Source organism: Lissotriton helveticus, chromosome 3_1 (genome assembly GCF_964261635.1).
Source record: "Lissotriton helveticus chromosome 3_1, aLisHel1.1, whole genome shotgun sequence".
Lineage (NCBI taxonomy): Eukaryota > Metazoa > Chordata > Amphibia > Caudata > Salamandridae > Lissotriton > Lissotriton helveticus.
Window position 1 is genome coordinate 1,774,942,371 of NC_136061.1, and position 24,592 is coordinate 1,774,966,962.

Below are 24,592 nucleotides of genomic sequence, written 5' to 3' on the forward strand. Positions count from 1 at the left end.
TGAACTGACATTTATGGAATTGTACAACAAAATGAGTTGCATGTAACAATTCAGGTTTCAGAAAAAACAAACAGTAAAACTTTATGATGTAACAATTGTAAATGAGATATTCATAAAACTATCAAATGAAGGGTCAATCTGCAGTCCACATTCCTGTGTATTCCACTCAGTTCTGGTATATTTGAGATTTAAATATAACAGCACATTACAACTATTACAATGTCCTCATATTTATAAGCATTGCCTTTAGATACTGTTAGACATGTAAGCCTTAGGGTGGTCTTCCCCTAAACAGTTTGCCTACTTACCTCCACTTTTTTGCTGAAATTCGTTTTTGTTGACCGTAGGACTCTGTGCCCTTTACCACTGCTAATAAGTGCTAAAGGGCTTGTGCTCATTTCCATAAACATGGGTTTGATTGTCATATTTAATTGACTTTTAAGTCCCTTGTATAGTGGTATATCATATACCCAGGGACTGTAAATTAAATACTACCAGTGGGCCTGCAGCACTTATTGTGCCACCCATCTAAGTAACACTAACATGTCCCAGGCCTAACATTGGAGTCTAAATTTACACTACCATGTTGATTTGTACTTTAAACCCCCATGCTAAGCCTTAAACTCCCCTTTATAACATATAAGTCCCCCCTAAGATAGGCCCTTAATATTCCATAGACCATGGAGCGGGTGCGGTGTAATTAAAAGGTTGGAAATGTACTTTTAAGTTTTACTTGCCCTGGTACTGAGAAACTCCTAAATTTGTTTTTCACTGTGAGGCTTACACTTCCCAAAACAGTGGGGATTCCTTATTACCTTTAATAGGCTGTGATTTCTAAGTGGGAGCAGGTAGCTATCTCTTGTTTGGTACCTATGAGATTGTAATGATAAACTCTCATTAAAAGTAAAGTCATAAGTCAGATTTATTTACTACAATTTTGAAAATACCACTGTTAAAAAGTTGGCATTTACCTGCCCTTCGCCCTTGGTGCCTGCAACCTGTCTTGGGTCATATGACTGGGTGTAGCTGACAATTAGACTTTGTAAATTCCTGCCAGTCAGTCACACAATAGCGAGATTAGGTGTGCCTCAATGGGCCATCTGCTAGGAGGGTGAGGGCAGAGCTGAGCACATCCCACTTACAGTTGAATAGACTGTGCTCTGCATTCACACAAAGGACCTAACAACCATGCTTTGTCACTGTAGCCAGTGTGGAGCTAGGGCAGGGGGGTCAGGGAATTCCATGCACTTCAAAAAACCTTTCCCAAAGCTTTGCCCACCTTCCAGAATAAGAACACAAGGTAAAAAAATTGGACTTTCAGACCCACTCGTCAGTTCACTACTGGAACTGCGGAAGGACTCTCAGAGGTATGCCTACTGCCGTGACCTGCTGATCACTCTGCCAGTCTGCTGCTGTACCTGAAATGATTGCTTTGCTGACTGGGGACTGCCTTGAACCCTCAGAGGCCAGCCCTGCTGTTGAGATCATAAAAGGATCCCACCAGCTTGAACTCGCAACTGGACCCAGCCCGAGTGAGTCTTAAACCTCCAAGAGGTGTCCCATCAGTCCTGGACCCTTGGTTGTGGTGCTAATTTGCCCAGATGGCCAATTTTCCAAACTGAGGACTTTAAAAATTTTTGGCTCAAAGGTGCCCTGTGAACCAGGAGAAGACCGGGACAAGCTTGCTCACCTAGTTGCCAGAGGTGCATAGCCAGTTGGATTGAATTAGCAGCTTCTCCAGCTGCATTTTCTCCACAGAAGCAAATCTATTTCTGCAGTTCTTCACCAAAGGGGTATCTAACCTTGTGGAACTGTCTTCGGCTACAGCTCTCTACCTCGTCCCGCTGGAGATTTTCAACTTCCATTTCAGCGACCAAGTCCAAATGTAGAAATCTTCATCAAGGCTTCGACCCAAGGCCATACACAGACGAAGCTCCATCCTCGGATTCTTCCTGCAGCCTTGCCTCGCTAAACTTTACCTTCTCAGAACATTTTTTTAAAGAATATTTCTAAGTCCTAAGGTAAGCGCTGACCAGGCCTAATCCACTTCTTGCATACGAACTGTGCTCCATCTCACAGTTGGCCTTAACTTGTGACTTTGACACAGTCTCACTGGACTATATGTCCGCAGTTGGCACTTTGTACTGACAGGCACTAGTTTGTACTAAAAACTTTAAAACTTCATAATTCCGGTTCTACTGAGTGGATATTTGTTGTTTTGGTGTCAAATAATTTATTAAAATGTACTCTATTGTTGGGATTTTTCCTGTGTTGTGGTTTCAATTTATTGCTGTGTGGATGCTGTATAGATACTTTACACAGTAGCTCTAAGTTAAGCCTGACTGCATTTTGTGCCAAGTTACCCATAGTTAAGCACATGTTGATTTATTGACTTTTTGTGGTTAACCCTGCAAGGGATTGTGGCTGATGTTTGACCAGGGCTCACACCCTAGTCAACCAACAACCCAATTTCTCAAAGCTACAAATAATTTTTGTCAGTATTGACTAATGTGCATATGACCTGGAGAAGCGATTCATCGTAATATCAAGTACACTTCCATACCGCTATTTCTTTGCCTCTCCAATTTTTCTCAGAAATAGGCAATTTATTTAATCTGAACCTTAAAAACAGATTTCTCTTTGCTCAAGCCCCCTATTTTCTCTCTGGTACTTCAGTATATTCCTCTAATTGTTTTTCTCAGTCCGCAGTGCAGGTGTCTTATCTCTCCCCAACCAAATTCAATCCACTCCAAAACTCTGCATATGAATTCACTCACTCACAACAGTAGTGTCTATCTGCATGTGTTGTTCTCTTTAGAAACGCATATTGAGAGTAATGAGAGACAATATCCTTTGTCTAAAAAGATGTCATTTAAAAAAAGAGTAAAGTCTTAATGCATTGCATCGAGTAATGACACATCTTCTGGTAACTCTAGGTTTGCTGTGACACACCAAGCAACTAGGCAGTCGTTTTTTCATAAACCCCGTGAGCCTCTTAATTGGCGATATAAAAAAAACTAAATTGTTCTTCTGCAGTGACTGAAAACTAACCTGTGGGCTTTATTGGTTTTAATACAGCTTTTTTACAACAGTTCAATATGCCGTGTTGCTGGCAATAGCATTTTCACAGTAACCAATACTGTTCAGTACTGATTGAACTTTGGGACAGATGTATCAAAGAGTTTTACCCATTCTGTGTCCATGGGGAAATGTTTCGTACATATGGCGCTTTGTAATTGGCTGGAAGGAAACGTGACTGGACTTGTAAAAATTGTGTCCTATATGCATGATTGGTTTAATGTAAAAGTCTACTTTACATGCATTGTTCTGCTAATGTTGGATATGATACAATAGCCATAATCAGCAGCCAGTTCCCATCTTGTATTGGACTAGTCACGGAGCAGGTCAATTTGACTTCTTGGCCATCATATAGTCATTACTGTGGCTAAGAAGAAAGCCTGGTCCTAGCAGAGACTTGCAGTCTGAGGACTGGGCTACTTTTCTTTTCTGCCGAAGCGTTATCGGGTTAAAAGGTAGTACTGGCTGAAAGTATGGCAGGGCTAATTCTAGGGTAAGTCAATACCGGGTGGCTGCCCAAGGCACCATCAGCAAAGGGGTCCCAGATACTCATGCAGGCTGGAACTGCATCTCCATTACCATGTATGATACTATGGCAAAATGCAATTTCTGTGAGGGCAACAGAAACCCTTGCACCTGCCCTGTACCTATTTAAAGGGGCCATCCAGTAAAAAACTCCACAATCGTTCTCAAAACCCACTCAGACATCATCAAAGGAACACTCTAGGATGCCTATTGTTAGTGACAATGACAGTACATTCTTTCAGGTTCTGTTTTTAGTTAATTTACTCATCGATGTCATTCTGCTTTTCACCAGCGTTGTTGAATCAGTTGGCACAACACCAAGGGCAGAAATGACTGTATTTGTCGACTCGAATTACACAATTCCAGAGTCTGGGGCTTTGCCGCTGGGTAAGAAGGTGTACGTGAAGGTGCAGCTGGTGAGCCCCAATGAAGAAGGCATAGTGCTGCTGCTGGAGAACTGCTATGCCACTGCAACCGCTTCTGCGGATGATGCAAACAGAGTATCACTTCTCCAGAGTGGGTAAGTGGGAAGGGGCGACGGGCATGGGGGCAGAAAATGTGGGGTGTCTCTCTGTGACAGTCTCAACATATATTGTATTTTTGTTTGTATTTGTACAAAAGCCAAATGTGCCAACGCCTGTATAATTAACCATGATGCAAAAGGAAGAGAGAAATCCTGGCATACGTGGAAACTGTACATGTAACTGTCTTCTCGACGGTATGTTGAGCTAAGTCCTCTGCCCACATAGCAATAGACCTTTTGATTTAATGCATCCATAGCAACAATTACTGGATGCCTAGAAAGGACTTTGCTGCTATGTCCAGTAGTCTACCAAGAAATGGGGGCCCCCGTATACCCAAGAACAAGGGTAACAAAGTACATATAGAAAAGTGTGCTTCTAGAAATTATTCGAAACAATGTTTCTGACGATAGTTCAACATACACGCAAAAATGACGGACAAATATTCACATAAATGAAGATGGGAAATTTATATTTCAACTCACAAAAATAAGGTAGTAGACTGATCATCCAACGTAATCAAAAGTAGGTGCTCCAAATGACAGTGCAGTGCAAGGGCAGTACAGTGAGTCATAGAACCTGACAAACATATAATAACACAAAATGAATATTTACAATATATAAATTGGGTCCCCACCCAAAGAATACATGAATGTATCCATAACAAACCCAATGATATGAACATTGGGGTTTGGAAATCCCACAGTTAAAGATATGGGTATACCCTTGGAAAGTCTACATTTTAACCCCCTCGCGAAGAAACACACAGGGTCTTCATCAGGACAATGGACTGGTAGCAACCTAGCCACACCACCCTAGATCTTAATAACACACTGAATATGTATGAAAATCTGAATTAAATGAGGAACGCGTAGTTGTGTTTGTTCACAGTCACATTCACAGTGAGCTTCGATTCATCATTCCTCATTTAAAAAGCATTTGATTCAGTGGAAGAGCCATTTATATTTGCCACACTCAAGGGAATGAGATTGGGCGAGGAAATTATGAAGTGAATCTACGAGTGTTCTCCATGCCTCAAGCCCACATACAAATATAGTGCTTGTTACCATTCATTGCCATTTTTGGGGATACCAGACAGGGTTGTCCATTATCCCCTCTGGTATTTCCTTTTGTACTTGTACCCAGGCATGTGTGCTACAAGAACTACTTTCAGATAGAGGCATAAGAATGGGTAATAGATGATATATGGTTTTCCTTTACGTAGATAACATTTTATTACATGTGAGGTACACGGCGTACAGCCTTTCTCCTATTGTCATAGAGTTTGTAGGCTATGACAATATATCTGTATTCCAGATCAACTGGAGCAAATCAGAGGTTTTTCCTCTGACGTGGTGCATCACCAGGCTGGATTTAGAATATCCCCTGAAAAGGTGAGAAAGTTTAGTTAAATATTAAAGGATTAATATGCAACAAGAATTAGACGTTATGTTGAAGGACAATTATGTCCCGGCTGATGTCTAAATTACAGGTTGAGATGTATTGCCAAACCTCTCAATGGCAGGCAAGATGACCCTCATTAAAATGATTGGCCTCCTAAGAATGCTGTACCTATTTGTGAATATCCCCATCACATTGAATATATCCTCTTTCCAAACTCTTTGTGCTTTACTGATAAACTGACATTGGCTAGTAAACAACCCAGATTAAGTCTGTATGTACTGACACTCCTGTATAGTGATGGAGGGTTCTTGACACCAGATATGGAGCCGTACTTCCAGACGTCACAGGTGTATTTTGTGCAATTCTTGGTGCACTTGGTGCCTCATGTAGTAATTAAGTCAGAAACTGTACTCCTGCTGATTACACCTATTGGTCATTGTTAGAAATGTGGGTCTCTAGTTGGCAGAGGTAGGTACCTTTGTCTAAATAGGGACCCTTGCTTCTAGTCAGGGTAAGGGGGATACACTTCTAAAATAACCCCTGCTCACCCCCTTGGTAGCATGGCATGAGCAGATAGGCTTATCTCAAAGGCAGTGTGTAAAGCATTTGTGAACACATACAGTAATACAGTAAAAACACTACAAATGGACACCACACCAGTTTAGAATAATATGTAAAATTTATCTAAATCAAAACAAGACCAAACAACAAAAATCCACAATATAGTAATCAAAATATGACTTTCAAAAGGTAGAAACAAATCTGTCAATAGCAAACTATAGATGCAATATAAAGTACCTTGGTTGTGTCACAGTGTAGGAGAGTAGGGTCTGCAATCCTATGATCACCCAGATTTTTGCTTTTTGCTGCACTGGTTTACGACTTTCCCTGGCTGTGGGCCTGCTAATCAGACCCACAGCCTAGCTGTTCTCTCTATCCAAATTGTACTCAGGTACTGAATTGGCACTGGGCCCTCTCCAAGTCCCTGTACCCAGGGCTGAGGTACCCAGAAGTCTCCCAGGGGCTGAAGCATGTATTATGCCACCCCTGGATTGACTAACTAAAACTGACACAACTGGCTGCACGACAGCTGGGGCAAGGTGGTGTACTCACCCTTTGCTTTAGATATAGTATACCTATATCTAACCCTAAAATGGACACACAGATTTCCTATCAGTCACTCCTATGGCAGGCCTTAACAATCCTGAAGGCAGAGTGCTTGGAATCGTGTGAGATGGTGCTCTGGCATGAGCTGAGCCTGTCTGCGGCTTTCGGGATCCATCCCTTAGCCGTTTCCATGATATCGCATACCATATACTCTTAAGTGCATTATAATCCTCGCGGTTATATGCCAACTCTGGTATCGCTTTATCAAAACATGTCGAGTAAGGTGTCATACGAATTGGAATACTAACCCCTCGCCAATTCTGGCGACGGGGTTAGCATTCCACCCTTCTAGAGGGACACGACATGTATGTAACCCCTAACCCCGGTTAAAGTCAAACAGAGCCTCAGCTCCACAAAATGGATGCTGCCACCGAGACACAAGTCTGCCCTCCTGCTGCTGGGAGTCCTCCCAGAGCAGGAGATAAGGACAAAGGGTTTCCTGCCAGGGGCGGTGCCAGCACCGTCCCAGACAGGGTTTTGTGTATTGTAGGTAGGCAGGGCTTTAGAGGAAGGTGACTGCACGTGGCACCCCGGTGCTCACTGTGCATAGGCTGGCTGGAACCAGTTCCAGGGTCACTCCAGACCCTGTGCTGGGGCAAAGCCCGCCAAGGAAGTGGGTGTAACCACCCCCCTCCTAGTCCCACCCCTAGGGCAGGACTTAGTCGCGTGCCAGCCCCTTTTTACAGGATAAAGGTAGGAACTGGCCCCCTTCCAAATCAGATCATCTTTGAATCCTGAAACTACTTTCCACGAAAGGAACTCAAGACTTCTTCCTAAGATTTCTCCCTTGTGACTAAGGAGTAGTCACCCTGCATCCGCAGGCACCATCTTAAGAACACTGTGGTCTGCTGCAAGTCTCTCCTCCGGATCAAGACTGCCCAGCTCGACGAGAACCGGCTTCCCTGGCACCTCTGACCTCTACCTACATCATCAGTCACGCTGAGATTCGTGGGTGTGACGAGACCTCGAGGGACCGGCCATCTTCAAGACTGCACGACTTCTTTCCAGCAAGCCCGCCGAGTAATTTCCTGGTGAGTGCTTTGGGGTCCGAGAAGCCCCGACCCTGAGCAGCTCCAGCACCGAAGTGCAGCCTCCCAGCATCTCCACGATCTGCGTGGGGCCCTTCTGCTTTTTGCTGCTCACCGCGTTGTTTGGCTACTAGCCCGCTGGCTTGTGGCCTTCTGAACGACGCCCGACGACATTTCTGCTGCTGGTCTGGTTGCTCCAGGCTGGCCCTTGCTCCCTTTCAAAAGAGGAGCACCCCGGACCCTCCTGGTCCACTCAAGACGCCATTTTGAGTCCACCGCGTGGGCTTGAATTAGCCAAGGCTTGTTGCCCAATCCTGGGTAACTTCGACGCCGACAGCTTCATCCATCGTGGGACAGCTCGCCTCTCCATCCTGGTCACCGACAACGCCTCCTGGTCCGTGAGATCTGCAGAGCCAGCGTCGCCCACTCACCTAGTCGAGGTGACTTCGCCCGGTGCCATCCTGGTGCCCACTTAATCACTGGCTAGTGATTCAAGAACTTGGTCCCCTCTGCTTTCAGGTCTCTTCTTCCTTGATCCAGGCTTGGATCCATCGAACTTTTCTTCACTGGTCGCCTGCCAGCAACTTCCTTCTTCCAGGCTCCTGGTCCGGCAACGAGATCCCCGACGTCTTTTCAGACCTATGCAGCTGCAGCCCCTGGGCTAGGTAACTTCGGCACTTCGGTGTCCCAGCATAGCCTTACTGTCCTAGGGTCAGGATCCACTGTCGTTTTCTTCCTACCAGGTCGGGTTCGCCCGTGAACACTAACTTTGCCTTTACTAGCTCCCATAGACTTTGTCCCGCATCCCGCGTGAGAGTGCACACTCTGCACCCGAGTCCCCTGGGCCTCCTAGTAGTAATCTAACGATTCCCTAGTCAAGTCCTAGCGATTCCAAAGCCTATTAGTACTGTTACTTACCTGCTAGTAATTCGCATTCCACTTTTAAAGTATATGGTTTTTCGTGCCCCTCGGGCATTTGTGTATAACGTGCTAACTTAAGTATTTTCGTAAGAGTTTTGTTGTGTGCCTAGCACCCTGTCCTCATAAAGAGTACAGGGTTGTTGTGATTCTAATAAATACACTGTTTATTTTCATAACACTTGTGTGGTGTCCTTTCACTGGGTGTTCAAGGGGTAATGTGATGGTAAAACAGCTGGCTTAACACGCCCTCTAGAGTCTTAGCCTTAGACTGCTCGTATCCATGCTACTAGGATAGCTGGTCTATAAGGGTGACTTACAACCAATCATCAATAAGGGTTGTTTGGACTGATATATAGTGATCACTAGAATAGTGAACACTGCACATCAGGCCAACTTCTCACATTGGTGAGCAGCGGTTGGGATTTGAGCTTGCTGTTGTTTTACCACACATGCCCTAAGAATATCTTGTGAAAGATCACATAAGTACTAAAGGTACATATAACTTAGCTTAGAATACTCTGAGTTCTACTGAACCAGCTGTTGTAGCTCCTAGGGCTTAGCACACCCTAAACTACAACTCTAGCAAGGGATCAGTAGGCAAACATATAGTGTAGGTAAGTGCACCACTTACACCTCACTAGAAAAGCATGTCTACCCAGGGAGATTCTACTGAGACTCCCCTGGTCAGTGTTGACCCTCCACAGGTCACTTCAAGATATGCAGCTCTCAGTTTCCAGGAGATGAGACAAATCTGTGTCTCCAGAAAACTGAAGCAGGGGTCTAACCCCACCATTCCCTTTCTGATAGGTCTCTTAGAGACATATGATGCCAGAAAGCTTTCTCAGTTACATGAGAACATGCCAGCCTTAGAGGGAACCTCTGGGGATCCAGATCTCCCCAACATTGCTACTGCAGTTGAGGAGGAGGATCAAGAGGAACTCTCTGGGGATGAGGTAGACAAAGGTCTTGAGGTAGTCAGAAGGCTAACCAGGGCCAACTTAGACTTACTTGGGCTAGGATCTGGGGGACCCCCAGTACTAACCCGAAGTGGGCCTAACCTTGGAGTTAGGAGAGATAGATCTCTTTCTAGGGACTCCAATAGATCTCTGCACTCTAATGCCTCTTCTCAGGGGAGAAGGAATCCTCCACAGAGGAGATTTACTTCCCCTCAGAGAAAAGAGCATGAAGCTAGAATGAGACAAGCTGAACTGAGGATTGAAAGGGAAGAACTTGCCCTGGCCAAAGAGAAGCTTGCCTTTGCTAGAGAGCAGCAGATGAGTGGGCTAGCTCCCACTGGTGGCAGCAATCTCCCAAGAGATAGAGAGAAGGGTTTAGATACTAAACACCTGACTAAGATAGTGCCCCCTTTAAGCAAGGGGATGATATCCAGAAATGGATGGCTGCTCTGGAGAGGGCCTGCACTGTGCAGTGCATTCCCCAGAGTCAGTGGGCAGCTATACTGTGGCTCTCCTTTGATGGTAAAGGTAGAGATAAGCTCCTCACTACAAGAGTGGAGGATGCTAACAATTACCAGGTCCTGAAGAATACACTGGTTGATGGGTTTGGTTTAACCACTGAGCAGTACAGGTTGCTGTTCAGAGACACCCAGAAAACTCAGTCTCAGGACTGGTCTGACTTTGTGGATTGTGCCACTAAGGCTTTGGAGGGCTGGTTGCTGGGTAGCAAGGTTACAGATTACACAGGATTGTATAATCTAATGATGAGATAACAAATTTTAAACAATTGTCAGAACCAGTTGCTGCACCAGCACCTTGTTGATTCAGATCTGACCTCTCCCCAAGAATTGGGAAAGAAGGCAGACAAATGGTTCAGGACAAGGATCAAGCAGAACCAGAACCAGAACCAGGGTGGTCAGAAGAAAGCAGACCAGAAGGGTAATGTTAAGAATGAGCAAAATGACCAGAAGTCTTCACCAGGTCCCCAACAAACCAAAGAGGGTGGGGGTCAGGCTTCCCAGAAGAAGAAGACTCAAGAAGGCCAGTCAAAAAGGTGGTGCCAGTACTGTAAAAGTAAATCTCACTGGTTTAGTGAGTGCACCAAAAGAGGAGGACAAACTCCTGCCACTACAGCCCCTAAGGCAACTGCACCCCCTAGTACAGTCAGTAGTGGTAGTGTACCTCCCAAGGCATTAGTTGGGTTAACCTTGGGTACTGAGGGGTCTGACAACTTAGCTGGCACACTCACTCAGGCTGTCCTTGTCTGTACAGGGGATGTGGATATGTCCCCTGAAATAAGTCCCAATACTTTGGGCAAATACAGGCAGACACCTTTGATTAATGGCAAAATGGCTCAGGCCTATAGGGACACTTGTGCCAGTGTCACCATGGTGACACCTAACTTTGTGGACCCTGGACAGATCATGCCAGGTACTGATTTCCTGGTGACCAATGCCAGCAATGTCACTACTAGTCATAGTGTGGCAATTGTGGCTTTCTCCTGGGGTGGAGTGAAGGGACAAAAGAAAGTTGTAGTCAGTTCAGACCTCCCAGTTGATTGTTTGTTGGGCAATGATTTGGAGTCATCACAGTGGTCAGAAGTGGAGCAGAGGACTCACATGGAAATGTTAGGCTTGCCAGCACATGTGCTTGCTGTGACTAGGTCACAGGCCAGAAAATGCCCCACTGAACAGGTGCTGGATCCTGAAATGATGGACCAGACACCTCCCAAGAAGAAGAGCAGTAAGGGTAAGGCTTTGCCTTCCCCCTTGCCCCAGGTTGAGGATCAAGTCTCTGAGGAGGCTGATCTGGAAGAGCTGAGGGAAACTGAGCCTAAAGAGCTTGAACTTGATCAAGTTGAGTTTCTGGGCTCAGGGGGACCCTCCAGAGCAGACCTGGGGAAGGAACAGTTGAGCTGCCCTTCCCTTGAACCCCTCAGACAGCAGGCTGCTGCTGAGGCTGCAGGGAATGCCACAGGTGCCCACAGGGTATACTGGGAAGATGGACTCCTGTACTCTGAGTCAAGAGACCCCAAGCCTGGTGCAACCAGGAGGCTGGTCATCCCCTTGTCTCTGAGAGGTTTCCTTCTCACCTTGGCCCATGAGATTCCCCTTGCAGGTCACTTAGGTCAGACAAAGACTTGGGACAGGCTTGTCTCACACTTTCACTGGCCCCATATGAATGAGAATACCAAGGAGTTTTGTCGCTCCTGTGTCACTTGCCAAGCCAGTGGTAAGTCAGGTGGCACAACAAAGGCCCCCCTCATACCACTACCTGTGGTGGGGGTTCCCTTTGAAAGAGTGGGGATTGACATTGTTGGTCCAATGGAACCCCAGACAGCATCAGGGCACAAGTTTATACTGGTGGTGGTGGACCATGCCACCAGGTATCCTGAAGCTATTCCCCTGAGGACCACCACAGCCCCTGTGGTGGCAAGAGCCCTAGTTGGAGTGTTCTCCAGAGTGGGTTTTCCAAAGGAGGTCGTTTCTGACAGAGGTACAAACTTCATGTCAGGATATCTGACTGCCATGTGGAAAGAGTGTGGTGTGAACTACAAGTTCACCACACCCTATCATCCACAATGCAATGGGCTTGTTGAGAGATTCAACATGACCCTCAAAGGGATGATTCATGGACTACCTGAAACTCTTAGGAGAAGATGGGATGTCCTGATCCCCTGCCTCTTGTTTGCTTACAGAGAGGTCCCACAGAAGGGGGTTGGCTACAGCCCTTTTGAGCTTCTGTATGGACATCCTGTAAGAGGACCCGTGTGTTTGGTGAAGGAAGGATGGGAGAGACCTCTCAAAAAGCCTGCAACCAACATAGTGGACTATGTACTTGGTCTCCGCTCCAGGATGGCTGAGTATATGGAAAAGGCATCTAAAAACCTTGAGGCCAGCCAAGAACTTCAAAAAGCTTGGCATGACCAAAAGGCTGTTCTGACTGTGTACCAGCCAGGGCAGAAGGTGTGGGTGCTGGAGCCAGTGGCCCCAGCAGCTCTGAAAGACAAATGGTCTGGGCCCCACACCATCATTGAGCAAAAGGGAGAGGTTACCTACTTGGTGGACCTTGGAACTCCCAGGAGCCCTCTCAGAGTGCTCCATGTTAACAGGCTCAAGGCATATGTTGACAGGAAGGACATGAGCTTGCTCATGGCCACAGATGAGGGACAGGAGGAAGAGAGTGACCCTCTCCCAGACCTGCTCACTCAGAATCCTGATGATGGATCAGTTGATGGTGTTGTCTTTTGTGGCAGCCTCACTGAACATCAGCAACAGGATTGCAGGCAAGTCTTGCAATCCTTCAGACATATGTTCTCTCTGACACCCAGCCAAACTGATTGGTGTACCCATGATGTTGACACTGGAGACAGTCTGCCTGTCAAGAGTAAAATCTACAGACAGCCTGATCATGTTAGAGACTGCATCAAAACTGAAGTGCAGAAAATGTTGGAGCTGGGAGTCATTGAGCCCTCAGATAGCCCTTGGGCTAGCCCAGTAGTTCTAGTGCCAAAGCCTCACACCCAGGGTGGTAAGAGAGAGATGAGGTTTTGCGTAGACTACAGAGGCCTCAATGCAGTCACTAAGACTGATGCCCACCCAATACCAAGAGCAGATGAACTTATAGATAAATTGGCTTCTGCCAACTTCTTAAGTACATTTGATTTGACAGCTGGGTATTGGCAAATCAGGTTAGCTGAGGAGGCCAAACCCAAGACAGCATTTTCTACCCCTGGAGGGCATTATCAATTTGTGGTAATGCCCTTTGGACTGAAAAATGCCCCTGCCACCTTCCAAAGGTTGGTGAATCAAGTCCTCACTGGGCTGGATGACTTCTGTGCAGCCTATCTTGACGATATTGCTGTCTTTAGCTCCACCTGGGAGGATCACCTGGTCCACCTGAGGAAAGTGTTAGAGGCCCTGCAAAAGGCAGGCCTCACTATCAAGGCCACAAAGTGCCAGATAGGGCAGACACAGGTTGTGTACCTGGGCCACCTTGTGGGTGGAGGCCAGGTTCAGCCACTGGAGAGTAAGATACAGGCCATCAAGGACTGGACTCCTCCAATCACCCAGACTCAGGTTCGAGCTTTCTTGGGCCTGACTGGGTACTATAGGAAGTTTGTCAGAAATTATGGGTCCATAGTGACCCCTCTTAATGACCTGACAAGCAAAAAGATGCCAAAGAAAGTTTAGTGGACAGCAAGCTGTCAGAAAGCATTCAATGACCTAAAGCAGGCCATGTGCACAGCACCTATCCTAAAGAGTCCAGATTACTCCAAGCCATTCATTGTCCAAACAGATGCTTCTGAGTTGGGTGTGGGGGCTGTTCTGTCTCAACTGAATTTTGATGGTAATGATCAGCCTATTGCTTTCATTAGTAGGAGGTTGACACCCAGAGAGAAAAATTGGTCAGCTATTGAGAGGGAGGCCTTTGCTGTGGTCTGGGCCCTGAAGAAGCTGAGGGCCTACTTGTTTGGTACTCACTTCACCATTCAGACAGACCATAAGCCCCTCTTGTGGCTAAATCAGATGAAGGGTGAAAACCCCAAACTGCTTAGGTGGTCCATTTCCCTACAGGGGATGGATTTTACAGTGGAGCATAGACCTGGTACTGATCACAGCAATGCTGATGGGCTCTCCAGGTATTTCCACTTAGAGCAAGAAGACTCACCTGGTCAAGGTTAGTTTATTGTCCCAAAGTTTGGGGGGGGGTCATGTAGGAGAGTAGGGTCTGCAATCCTATGATCACCCAGATTTTTGCTTTTTGCTGCACTGGTTTACGACTTTCCCTGGCTGTGGGCCTGCTAATCAGACCCACAGCCTAGCTGTTCTCTCTATCCAAATTGTACTCAGGTACTGAATTGGCACTGGGCCCTCTCCAAGTCCCTGTACCCAGGGCTGAGGTACCCAGAAGTCTCCCAGGGGCTGAAGCATGTATTATGCCACCCCTGGATTGACTAACTAAAACTGACACAACTGGCTGCACGACAGCTGGGGCAAGGTGGTGTACTCACCCTTTGCTTTAGATATAGTATACCTATATCTAACCCTAAAATGGACACACAGATTTCCTATCAGTCACTCCTATGGCAGGCCTTAACAATCCTGAAGGCAGAGTGCTTGGAATCGTGTGAGATGGTGCTCTGGCATGAGCTGAGCCTGTCTGCGGCTTTCGGGATCCATCCCTTAGCCGTTTCCATGATATCGCATACCATATACTCTTAAGTGCATTATAATCCTCGCGGTTATATGCCAACTCTGGTATCGCTTTATCAAAACATGTCGAGTAAGGTGTCATACGAATTGGAATACTAACCCCTCGCCAATTCTGGCGACGGGGTTAGCATTCCACCCTTCTAGAGGGACACGACATGTATGTAACCCCTAACCCCGGTTAAAGTCAAACAGAGCCTCAGCTCCACAAAATGGATGCTGCCACCGAGACACAAGTCTGCCCTCCTGCTGCTGGGAGTCCTCCCAGAGCAGGAGATAAGGACAAAGGGTTTCCTGCCAGGGGCGGTGCCAGCACCGTCCCAGACAGGGTTTTGTGTATTGTAGGTAGGCAGGGCTTTAGAGGAAGGTGACTGCACGTGGCACCCCGGTGCTCACTGTGCATAGGCTGGCTGGAACCAGTTCCAGGGTCACTCCAGACCCTGTGCTGGGGAAAAGCCCGCCAAGGAAGTGGGTGTAACCACCCCCCTCCTAGTCCCACCCCTAGGGCAGGACTTAGTCGCGTGCCAGCCCCTTTTTACAGGATAAAGGTAGGAACTGGCCCCCTTCCAAATCAGATCATCTTTGAATCCTGAAACTACTTTCCACGAAAGGAACTCAAGACTTCTTCCTAAGATTTCTCCCTTGTGACTAAGGAGTAGTCACCCTGCATCCGCAGGCACCATCTTAAGAACACTGCGGTCTGCTGCAAGTCTCTCCTCCGGATCAAGACTGCCCAGCTCGACGAGAACCGGCTTCCCTGGCACCTCTGACCTCTACCTACATCATCAGTCACGCTGAGATTCGTGGGTGTGACGAGACCTCGAGGGACCGGCCATCTTCAAGACTGCACGACTTCTTTCCAGCAAGCCCGCCGAGTAATTTCCTGGTGAGTGCTTTGGGGTCCGAGAAGCCCCGACCCTGAGCAGCTCCAGCACCGAAGTGCAGCCTCCCAGCATCTCCACGATCTGCGTGGGGCCCTTCTGCTTTTTGCTGCTCACCGCGTTGTTTGGCTACTAGCCCGCTGGCTTGTGGCCTTCTGAACGACGCCCGACGACATTTCTGCTGCTGGTCTGGTTGCTCCAGGCTGGCCCTTGCTCCCTTCCAAAAGAGGAGCACCCCGGACCCTCCTGGTCCACTCAAGACGCCATTTTGAGTCCACCGCGTGGGCTTGAATTAGCCAAGGCTTGTTGCCCAATCCTGGGTAACTTCGACGCCGACAGCTTCATCCATCGTGGGACAGCTCGCCTCTCCATCCTGGTCGCCGACAACGCCTCCTGGTCCGTGAGATCTGCAGAGCCAGCGTCGCCCACTCACCTAGTCGAGGTGACTTCGCCCGGTGCCATCCTGGTGCCCACTTAATCACTGGCTAGTGATTCAAGAACTTGGTCCCCTCTGCTTTCAGGTCTCTTCTTCCTTGATCCAGGCTTGGATCCATCGAACTTTTCTTCACTGGTCGCCTGCCAGCAACTTCCTTCTTCCAGGCTCCTGGTCCGGCAACGAGATCCCCGACGTCTTTTCAGACCTATGCAGCTGCAGCCCCTGGGCTAGGTAACTTCGGCACTTCGGTGTCCCAGCATAGCCTCACTGTCCTAGGGTCAGGATCCACTGTCGTTTTCTTCCTACCAGGTCGGGTTCGCCCGTGAACACTAACTTTGCCTTTACTAGCTCCCATAGACTTTGTCCCGCATCCCGCGTGAGAGTGCACACTCTGCACCCGAGTCCCCTGGGCCTCCTAGTAGTAATCTAACGATTCCCTAGTCAAGTCCTAGCGATTCCAAAGCCTATTAGTACTGTTACTTACCTGCTAGTAATTCGCATTCCACTTTTAAAGTATATGGTTTTTCGTGCCCCTCGGGCATTTGTGTATAACGTGCTAACTTAAGTATTTTCGTAAGAGTTTTGTTGTGTGCCTAGCACCCTGTCCTCATAAAGAGTACAGGGTTGTTGTGATTCTAATAAATACACTGTTTATTTTCATAACACTTGTGTGGTGTCCTTTCACTGGGTGTTCAAGGGGTAATGTGATGGTAAAACAGCTGGCTTAACACGCCCTCTAGAGTCTTAGCCTTAGACTGCTCGTATCCATGCTACTAGGATAGCTGGTCTATAAGGTTGACTTACAACCAATCATCAATAAGGGTTGTTTGGACTGATATATAGTGATCACTAGAATAGTGAACACTGCACATCAGGCCAACTTCTCACACACAGTCACAAACAAAAACAGCCACAGGGAAGGTGATGTGTCGGTTGCGTACGCCAAAGGAAGGTGATGCGTTGGTTCCTTACTTCAGGGGAGGGGATGCGTCGGCTTCTTACTGTGCGGGGAGATGATGCATCGGTTTCTTACTGTGGCCAAATGCGATGTGTTGTGCCGCTTTCCGAGGCTTCGCGTCATCCGGCGTTGGTGCTGGGGGCTGTGCGGCGAGCCTTCGCTTTACCCGGCGGGACTCAGCGCGGCTTCGCATCGCCCTGCAGCGGTTCCAAGAGGCTTTTCACGGTTTCATGATGCTTTGTGCCGGTTCTTGCAGAGAGCAGCTGCAAAACCCACTTCTGAGACCTTTTGACTGCAGGAGGCACCTCAGGCAAGGATCGGACTCACAGATGGCATAGTCCAGCAGCACCAGCAGAGTTGCAGGAAGTCTATTGTGTCCCTGAGACTTCTTAACAGAAAGTAAGCTCTATTTCAAGCCCTTGGAGATCTTTTCCTCAAGCAGGCGACAAAGCAAACAGCAAAGTCCTTTTCTCACTTCCTTGGCAGCAAGTAGCCACTGCAGGCCAACCTCAGACAGCAAACAGCACAGGGGCAGTATTCCTCCTCCGCTGATCTGGCTCTTCTATTTGGCAATGGTTCCTCTTGATTTCCCAGAAGTGATCTAAAAGTCTGGGGTCTTGGCCTTTCTTTTTATACACGAAAATCCTGTGTTCTCTGAAGGCAGAGAGTGTCTGTACCCAGCAAAAAAACAGTTATGTGGGGCACTTTGCAAGTGCACAACAACCTCCTTTCTCAGTGTGAGCCCTAGCTCCAGACACACCTCAGGGGGGCGGAGCCGTCCTTGTGGAAGGTAGACACAGCCCTATTCAGGTGAAGGTGCTACTCCTTCCACCACTCCAAATGCAGACCAGGCCTATTCAGCCCAGCCCTGACTCGTCAGACTTCTGGAGCTGCTGCCCTTCTCTAGCCCCTGTCATCCAAAAGCCAGACATGCAATACACAAACCTAGCAGAAGCACACTGGATGGTTAGGCAAGAAAATACCTTCTTTCTAAAAGTGGTATTTTCAAACACAGAATGTAAAAATCGCTCTCACTAAAAGATGCATCTTAACATCCTGAGTACTAAACTTTATTTTCCCATCTTGTTCCTAGGGTCAGTTATGTTTATAAGATGTTATAAACAAACTCCCGATTCTGTCCTATGGGAACAGATAGCCTTGCAAGAGTGAAAAACTAATTTTGGCAGTATTTTACTATCAGGACATGCCACATACATCAGGGCATGTCCTACCTTCACATACAATGCACCCTGCCCACAGGGGTACCTTGGGCCTACCTTAGGGGTGACTAATATGTAGAAAAGGGAAGGTTTAGGGACTGGCAAGTGTGTGCATTTGCCAAGTCAACATGGCAGTCAAAGACTGCACACAGGCTCTGCAACGGCATGCCTGAATAACATTTTACAAGCGGCTTCTGTGGGAGGCAAGATCAGTGCTGCAAGTTCACCAGCAGCACTTGATTTACAGGCCCTGGGCACACATAGTGCACAGTACTAGGGTCTGACAAGTACATCAAATAGCCAATAATGGAAACACTAATCCATAACACAATTTCTCCAGTATTAGGGGTGTCTTTCATAGATTCACATGCTTGAATATCCCCCGTCGTCGAAGTGGGAGTCCCACGGTACATAAAATAGCAGTCATATATGCATGTATACATGAAAATTATAATAAATAAAAATATACATACATATAATGCAATACATTGTAAATTGTAAAAGTACCATAGAACATAATAGGCCCATTGAAAAACCTAAGGGAGAACTCACTTTAGTAGCATATTAGTGTCATTATGTGTTGGATCACATTCCAGCCAATCAGGCTGTAGCCTCCTCTAGAACCTTCTCCTCAGAAGCCCAAGTCCTTAGATTTTCTACCGCACGTCGTGTGAAGGGAGTCTCCCAGAGCTCTGCTCAGTTTTCTTCAACTTCAACTGTTTTTCTTCAGGAAAATGTCTTCAAACAAGAAATCTTTGTTTAAAGCTTGCCCTTCTTGTGGTAAACTACGTCTTTTCCACGAGGATCCACACAGTAAATGCATTTACTGTCTCTACCCAGACCACGAGGTGAAAAACTGTAAGTACTGTCGCACTTTCCCTCCCAAGACTCTGAGGGATAGAGAGGCCCGTCTCCTTCTGTGGCTACAGAAGTTGAAGACTTCAGAGTCTTTGGTTTCTGATGTGGAGAGCCTGTCATCTTTTGCTTCAAAGTCCTCTCAGAAGCGTGGGTCTGAGACTGAGGTTCCTTCTCCTTTTCTTAAGAAGAGTAGATTGTTGGAGTCCTCTAGGATTGTCTCCCCACAGGATTTGCTTCAGGGCACGTCTACGGGACCTGGTTCTCTGACGTCTGCGCCCAAAGCCTTGCCTTCCATTAAAAAATCTGGTTTTGGCTCGTCGACGGGCTCGTCGACGCGACCGTCGACGTCTTCAGCTCAGCGTCGACGAAATCTGTGTCTGCCATCTCTACGTCGACGATGACATGTACAATGTCGACCAGCGCTACGTCGACGACGACCACCTCATCGACGATGACTACGAAGGTGAGACCCATCTCTTCGGTTGTGAAGATCTCGTCGACGACCGTCAAAGAGAGACCGTCGACGACGAAGTCATCGACGCTGCCTTCATCGACGCGAACACCGTCGACGAAGATCAAGCCTTCTACCATCACCTCGTCGACGGGCCCGTCGACGGCCACCTCGTCGACGGCGCCTTCGTCGACCAGAATTCCATCGTCGACGGCCGCCTCGTCGACGAAGGCGCCGTCGACCAAAATTCCATCGTCGACGGCCGCCCCGTCGACGGCTGTCATCCCGTCGACGTCTACACCGTCGTCGACGACCAAGGCTCCAAACTCGTCGACGACCAAGGCTCCACTCTCGTCGACGGCACCGTCGACGGCTTCGTCAACGGACAAGAAATCCTCGTCGACGAAGAAGAAACCTTCCATTTCTACGCCGATTGCCTCTGTGGTGACGACGCAGCCGCCTCAGGTTGTTTCTGACACTGCCACACTTACGTCAACGGGCTCGTTGACGTCGCGTCCACCTTCAACAAAAACGGCTGCCGTCTATACAGTGGTTACTGCTTCTTCTTTGCGAACAGTACCACTCATCCAACTGAGTCCAGTGAGAAGCGGCACTCATCTTCCAGACCAATTGTTCCAGTCTGGTGAGGAAGAATCCGGAAACGATTCAGAGGTGGAAGAATTTTTTAAACAGGCCACCAGTCCTTCGGATTTACACATTAAGTGCCAGGAATATAGAGATGAGGGTGATGTAGTGGACAATGTCGAAGATGGGACTGAATTGTTTCCTGTTGACGCGTCAGGACCGATGCCTTCAGAACCAACTACACAGATGCCTCTATCTTTGGTCATGAACCTACAGCACATGCTGGATGATTATAACCGCAGGTTTCCTTCTTCTACACCTGCATCTCCAGCACCGCCGCCTCCTCCGCAACCTCAACCTCAACTTCCTCAGGCACCTGCACCGGTTTCACCTGCTTCACCGGGTGGCACTCGTCTTGACACTGGCGACGAGGATCCGGATCCTCACAATAATGATGACGACGACAATGACGTCGACATGACTGAGTGGGACGATTATAGGGCTCAAACACCTTCCACTCCGCCCACCTCACCTCTACAATGGCCCCCGGTGGACATTACACATTTCCACAATTTGATGATCCGTGCTACAAAACTGTTTCATCTCAAGGTCGAGCAACAACAGCATGAAAGCGAATGCTTTTTGTATGACTTTAAGGACCTATCTCAAAGGCAATCCCACACTATACCTATCGTGGATTATATTTGGAAAGAGGGCCTTAAATTGATGGAACGTCCAAATTCTGTCCCTGCAGTTTTACCCAGATTGGACAGGAAATACAAGGCTCCGGCGTCTTCCCCGGCCTGTTTGGTGTCTCAACCGAAAGCAGATTCGGTAATTACACAGGCTGCACAAAAAAGATCGCGCAATCCTGCTACGCCACTCACGTCTCCTCCTGATCAGGAAGGCCGCAAATTGGATTCAATAGGAAAGAAATTCACAACCATGGCGGCTACTACGGTGAGGGCGGCAAACACTCTGGCTATACTGGGCCGTTACGACCGCCAGATGTGGTCCGAGGTTGCTGCATTGATTCCTCAGCTACCTGATGCAATCCGTGCAGAAGCACAGGCTATTATACAAGAGGGGGAGTTGATTTCATCCGAAATCATTGATTGTGCACTCGATATTTCCTCAACGGGGTTTCGACAATTGGCTGGGGCTGCAGTCTTGAGGCGTCAAGGTTGGTTAAGATCTACCACCTTCCGTCCAGAGGTACAAGCAAGAGTCCTAGACTTACCGTACGACGGAGAATTACTGTTTGGCAAACATGTGGATGATGCCCTGGAGGCGATCAAAAAGGACACCGACACTGCAAGGTCCTTGGCTACCCTACAGTACAAGAAGCGGCCCTTTCGAGGTGCACGGGGTAGAGGCGGAGGTTCCTCTACTTTTCGTGGATCAAGTCAATATCGTTCGTACAACCCCTACAACGATAACCGACAGAGGGGTTCCTATCAATCCCAAAATCGTCAGTCCACCTCCAGACCATACCAGAGGAAATCCACTTATAGAGGTGGCTCAAACAACAAAAAGCAGTGACTGCCTCAGACTCTTCCTTTTGCCGACCGTAAATATTGGAGGTCGCATCTCGAAGTACTTTTACAAATGGTCCGAAATCACCTCTGACCAATGGGTCCTAGACGTTATATCCAAAGGTCATACCCTGGAATTCACAAAATTTCCACCCACTCATCCACCTTCGGGGCCACCACCTCCTCATTTCAAGGAACTTCTGGCCCAGGTGAAATTGATGATCAGAAAAGGAGCCATCGAAGTCGTGCCGCAAGGTCAACGCGGCAAGGGGTTTTATTCCCGCTTTTTCTTAGTCAAGAAGAAGTCGGGGGAATGGCGTCCAATTTTAGATTCACGAGCCCTAAACAAATTTATCATTTCAAAAACTTTTCAGGTGTTAACTCTGCTCCAAATTCTGAATTTTCTCAATCCAAACGAGTTCTATTCGACAATCGACCTTCAGGACGCTTATTTCCATGTGCCAATCCACCCCAGACACAGGAAGTATCTACGCTTCACAGTCGGGCAGCTACACTTCCAATTCAAAGTCCTACCATTCGGCCTACGATCAGCACCGAGGGTCTTTACCAAGATCTTGGCCCCGGTAGCTGCCTTCTTGCGTCTCCAGGGTATTCAATTTTACCCATACCTGGACGACTGCCTCATCAAGGCAAGAACTTTTCACCTGACGGAGCAGCACACTCAGGTCTGCGTCTCTCTCTTCCACGCCTTGGGGCTTTCAATCAATTGCAGGAAGTCACACTTTCAACCATCGTAAAGGAGAGATTTTCTCGGAGCCTTGCTAGATTCTCGGCAGGGAAAGGTGTTCGTTTCCCAGGAAAGACAGGACCGCATGGTAAAGATGGTGCGGTTCCTACAATCAAAACTGTACGTTTCTGTCCGAATGTTCAAATCATTCCTTGGCATGGCTTCCTCGTGCATCCAACTTATCCCAAATTGCAGATTGCACATGAGGGCTCTACAGGAGGAACTGGAAAAGCAGTGGAAACAGGTGTCGGGGTCATTCGAGGACAAGGTCCTTTTAACACCTCGCATCCAGAAAGCGCTGGAGTGGTGGGCTCACCCTCCAAACATATCTGCGGGCCGTTCCTTCCAGGACGAACCTCCAACTCTGACGCTTACAACAGACGCGTCTCTCGAAGGATGGGGAGCGCATCTCCACGGCATGTCTGTGAAAGGAAAGTGGACAGCAATCCAACGAACTTGGCACATCAATCGCCTGGAACTCTTGGCGATTTTCTTAGCCCTAAAATCCTTCCAGAGGTTAGTGCAGGGACACACTTTGCTGGTAAGGACGGACAACACCACCAGCATGCACTACCTCAACAAGCAGGGCGGCACGAGGTCTCTTCTACTTTCACAACTGGCACAAGAAATATGGGATTGGGTGATTCAGCGTCAAATTCATCTCACAGCCATTCACGTGCCGGGTGTGGCAATGTTCTGGCAGATTCACTCAGCCGAGCATCGTCGGACAATCACGAGTGGGAACTCAACCAGCCGACGGTCGAGTTCATCTTCCATCGGTGGGGCCGGCCACAGATGGATCTTTTCGCAACTGCTGTCAACAGGAAATGCCAACGCTTTGCAAGTCGGCATCCCCACAGAGAGTCGAGCGGGAATGCATTTTCAATTGGTCGAACGACTTCATATATGCTTTCCCTCCACTTCCTCTGATCCCTCGCCTGTTACACAGGATGAGGTTCCAACCTTGTCGCATCATCCTGATCGCACCCAAATGGCCGAGACGTCCATGGTTCACGGACCTGCTCCTCTTCTCGCAGTCCAACCCGTTACCGCTTCGTCCTCTACCGCACCTCCTCACGATGCAGCAGGGACTAATCTGTCACCCGGATCCGGCATATCTTCAACTCCATGCCTGGAACCTGAGTACAATGAATTTGCACGTTTAAATATTGACATTGACTGCAGGGAGGTGTTAGCGCGGGCTCGCGCTCCCTCCACCATAAAAACGTACCAATTAAAGTGGAAGCGTTTCTGTGTCTGGTGCCGCACTAAGGATTTGGACCCAATGACTGCAAAACCTGAACAGATTTTACCTTTCTTTTTATCCCTGGCAAAATCAGGACTGTCACACTCAACTCTTAAAGTGTTCCTGGCGGCGATTTCCCGTTTCCGCCATGATGGTTCCACATCTCTATGTTCTTCAAGGATCATTAAGCAATTTTACAAGGGCCTTTTTAGGATGTTTCCACCTATCCGTCGCCCTCCGCCTGCTTGGCGCTTGAATTTGGTCTTGTCTCAACTGGTTCTACCACCATTTGAGCCTATTCACTCTGCAAATCTTAAATTTCTCACGTGGAAAGTTGCTCTCTTGCTCGCCTTGACGTCCTCAAGACGTGTCAGTGACATCCAGGCGTTTACCATACAGCCTCCTTTCCTGCAATTCTCCAACGAGGCTCTGACATTACGAACTAATCCTAAATTCATCCCAAAGGTTCCCACTGACTTTCATCTCAACGAACCTGTAATCCTGAAAACTTTCTTTCCTGCTCCGCAAACTCCAGCTGAGCGGTCATTGCATTCATTAGATGTGAAACGTCTCAAATTCTACATTCAACGAACTGCACTTATCAGAAAGTCAGATCAATTGTTTGTGGCATATGGTCCAACGTGCAAAGGACAACCTGTTACCAAACAGACCATAACCAGGTGGATATCCTCTACCATATCCTTCTGCCACCAACGGGCTGGAAAGCCCCTTCCTGCTCCAGTTCGTGCTCATTCAACTAGAGCAGTGTCTACTTCGGCTGCCCTTTTTGCGGGGGTACCCTTACGACAGATCTGCAGAGCTGCTACTTGGTCGAGTAGCCATACTTTTACTAAGCACTAC

General features: G+C 47.8%; 1 protein-coding gene across 1 annotated transcript in view; it reads left to right on the forward strand.

Annotated features, from left to right (window-relative positions):
* LOC144825139 (uromodulin-like) overlaps positions 1-24,592 on the forward strand; it is a 130,497-nt gene that overhangs the window by 77,400 nt on the left and 28,505 nt on the right. Inside the window, exon 5 of the mRNA XM_078684007.1 lies at positions 3,896-4,123. Within this exon, the coding sequence (XP_078540133.1) occupies positions 3,896-4,123 (228 nt within the window). The remainder of the gene's footprint in view (positions 1-3,895; positions 4,124-24,592) is intronic.